The 3426-nt window shown below is 59.3% G+C and overlaps 1 protein-coding gene across 1 annotated transcript in view; it reads left to right on the forward strand.

The window, feature by feature from the left end:
* RYR1 (ryanodine receptor 1 (skeletal)) overlaps positions 1–3426 on the forward strand; it is a 97012-nt gene that overhangs the window by 6805 nt on the left and 86781 nt on the right. Inside the window, exons 2-6 of the mRNA XM_012730493.1 lie at positions 671–775; positions 1597–1671; positions 1750–1828; positions 2118–2230; positions 2537–2630. Of these exons, the coding sequence (XP_012585947.1) occupies positions 671–775; positions 1597–1671; positions 1750–1828; positions 2118–2230; positions 2537–2630 (466 nt within the window). The remainder of the gene's footprint in view (positions 1–670; positions 776–1596; positions 1672–1749; positions 1829–2117; positions 2231–2536; positions 2631–3426) is intronic.

The raw sequence follows: 3426 nt of genomic DNA on the forward strand, positions 1-3426 counted from the left end.
GTGCAGAGAGTCTTGAATCCGAGGGAAAAGGACCTGGCAGGTTAGGGGGTGCTAGCAGGGGGCTGACTCGGGGGAGTTTGGAGGGGCAACTAGGACCTAGGGGTGATGTGGGTCACCCCACATTCAGGGTCTGAGAGAGCAGGTGAGCTGGGGGGAATAGGGTGGTGGCAATGTGTTCTTGAGGGAGAAGGCTAAGTCTGGGGGCGCAGTTCAAGGAGGAGTTTCTGGGGATCTGAAATGACTGGAGTGAGAGGCTGAGGGAGTGTAGCAGTGGTCCTGGGCACCTGAGGGAGGAGGCAAGAGCTGGTCCTGTCTGGTGGGGGCAGCAGAGGTGCGCCTTCCTCCTGGTCTTCTTTAGGGGAAGGCACAAAGGAGCTGCCATGCACTGAAAGGGGTGCAGCGTGTCTGAGGGGAGTCACAGGGTTGCTGCTTTCCATGTGGGGTGGGGTGCAAGTTACTTGCGTAGGGAGCGGAGTGTGGAAGTTTCTGTGAGGTTCAGGCGAGGGACAGGCATAGAAGTGATGTTAGTGCAGACTCGGGGTGCCCAAAGGGGGTGACAGTGTGCAGGGGCTTTTGGGAGGGTGGGCTGGGGTCAGGGCCTACAAGGAGTGTAGGGAGAAGTAGAACTCAGGGGCTTTCAGGCCCCCCACTCACACTGCCCACCCCCCAGAACGTGCCCCCCGACCTGGCCATCTGCTGCTTCATCCTGGAGCAGTCCCTGTCTGTCCGAGCCCTGCAGGAGATGCTGGCCAACACCGTGGAGGCTGGTGCAGAGGTGAGGCCCTAGCCTGCGGGGAGGAGGTGGGGGCAGGATGGCTGGGTAGGTGGGGCCTAAGGCCCTTACCACCTGCTCTTCTTCCTCTCTGCCCCACCCCACAGGCCCTCAATTTGGATAAGTGGGTAGGTTTGGCCTCAGGTGTCACCTGTCTTGACCCCTCCTCTCCTGACCCCAGGCCCGCCTCTTAGGCTCACATCCTGTACACAGGGGCTGGGGGTCTCCCTCACCCCTTTGGCAGGGGCTGTGGAGCCCAGAGCAGGCCAGGAAGGCAGGCGGGAAGGGGCCCTGAGCCCGGGTGCCTCTTCTGCCCCTTCCTCCTGCCTCCCAGTCTTACCCAGTCTGATCAGATCTCAGCTCTTCTCCGCATGGGACCTCTCCCCTCCACTCCCCATCCCAAGTGTGGGTCCCCTCCCGTCCAGGAGTGGGTCCGCCATGTGATCATGCACCTCATCACATGGTCTCCTCAGAGCGTGGGCATGTGGGGGCCCGGATGGGAGGCATGAGCGCCCGGGCGTTTCCCTTCTCAAGTAGATCCTCTCTCCCCCAAGAAGTGCCAGGTCTCCTTGGGTTTGGGGAGTGCTCAACATGTAACAGCTGATCAGACAGCACTGGACACATGGACAGCAGAGGGGACGGGGGTGCTGGGCGGGGTGGCCTTTGGGAATACAGGATGCTCCATCCCTGCTTCCATGGGTAGGGCAGAGAATCTATCCAGGGATTCTTGCCGAACATGATACTTTGTGGGGAGCAGGTCCCCACCTAGATAGGCCAGAGGGCTTCGGGGTCTGTGCTTACTCTTGCTGTCCCTTCCCCCGCAGTCGTCCCAGGGCGGGGGACACAGGACGCTCCTGTATGGCCACGCTATCCTGCTCCGACACGCTCACAGCCGCATGGTGAGTGCCGTAGAGAGGGGTGCGGCTGGGGCGGGGGTCACCTGTCTGGAGGAGGCTGACTCCCCTCTGCAACCCTAGTATCTGAGCTGCCTCACCACCTCCCGCTCCATGACTGACAAGCTGGCCTTCGACGTGGGGCTGCAAGAGGATGCAACAGGTGCAGGGGCGAGGGGCAGGGTGGGCAGGCAGGAGGCCGGGGTGCAGAGACTGCAGAGCGCTGGGGGGAGCACAGGAATGCTCTGAGGGCAGAGTCTGGGGTTGTGGGTGCACACATTTTGGACTGGGACCTTGGGGGGGCCCTCGGCAGAATCTGAAGGCCGTAATGGGGGACAATAGCTGTACATTTTGGGCTGGGGGCTTGGAGAGCTCAGTGGTTGGGGATGCCTGGGAGAAGGGCATTCTGGGAAACCATCATGCTGGCAGTCCCCCCCTGTCCCCACCCCTAGGAGAAGCCTGTTGGTGGACGATGCACCCAGCCTCCAAGCAGAGGTCTGAAGGAGAAAAGGTCCGAGTCGGGGATGACCTCATCCTCGTTAGTGTCTCCTCTGAGCGCTACCTGGTGAGCGATCCTGCAGTTCCCTCTGCTGCTGGCCTGGGGCCAGAGGGCTCAGGGCTGGCCCCTACCCTCACGGGGCTGGCTTGTCTCTACCCACAACATCCTGACTCCGGGTTTCTGCTCTCCTGACCTCTGACATCCTGTTTCTGGCTCCTGCCCCCCGTTTCCCCATGACCCCCATCTTGGTTTCCTGATCTGTGTGTGACCTTGACTTTTCTGTCTTCCATCTGCCGGTCTCCTGGCACTCTGGAACTGTGCCCCTCACCCCCTGGCCTTATCTCTGACCCCCCACATCCTCGTGGCCCCCAGCACCTGTCCACAGCCAGTGGGGAGCTTCAGGCTGATGCGTCCTTCATGCAGACACTGTGGAACATGAACCCCATCTGTTCCTGCTGCGAAGAAGGTGAGGGCCCCAGACCTCTGATCCCTAACAGAGAGCCCCCTCAAAACAGACCCCCATCTATCTCTGCCCCACAGATCCCATGCAGGTACCTCCAGATTATGACTGTAGTACTAGATCTCTGCGCCTGGGACCCCAGGGTGCAGACCACATGTCCCGCCCCTTCCAAGCCCCAAACTCAGATCAGACTCCTAAGCTGAGCCCCCAAAGTGTTTGTTCCCACATTAAGCTCAAGACTTAGAGGTCAGACCCCAGGCTAGAAGCTAAATTTAGAATATCATCCTTCAGATCCCCCAATTCAAACTCAGATTCCCTAACCAAGACTCCTAACGCCAACCCCAAATCTGAGCCAACCTCAAACCTCCAAGCTTAAACCTCAGCCTCCCAAGTTACCTCCCAGATTCAGCCCCCATGCTGAGCCCCCAAACTGTGGCCTCAAAACTTTGACTCTTGAACCCAAAACACTTGAACACAAACCTTAGGGAGCCAGACCAGAGCCACGTTGAGATCTGAACCACAGACCCACAAATTCGGGCCTTTATCTCGGACCTTGAACAGCAGGCCTGATGCCTTCAAAAGTCTTCAAACCCAGACCCCAAGGCTCAGGTGACAAAAAACGCAAAACTGGGGCCCCAACCGCAGTCCCACTCTTCACACCTCTAAACCCAGAGCCCAAGTCAAGCTTAGAACTCAGACCCTGATGTCAGGGAACATGAGACCCAAACCTTCCACCCCAACCTCAAAAATCCAAACACACAACCCCCCACCTTCAGCCCTGTATACCCAGACACCTGAACAC

Source organism: Condylura cristata, unplaced genomic scaffold (assembly GCF_000260355.1).
Source record: "Condylura cristata isolate star-nosed mole 26May11 unplaced genomic scaffold, ConCri1.0 scaffold00028, whole genome shotgun sequence".
Classification (NCBI taxonomy): Eukaryota; Metazoa; Chordata; class Mammalia; order Eulipotyphla; family Talpidae; genus Condylura; species Condylura cristata.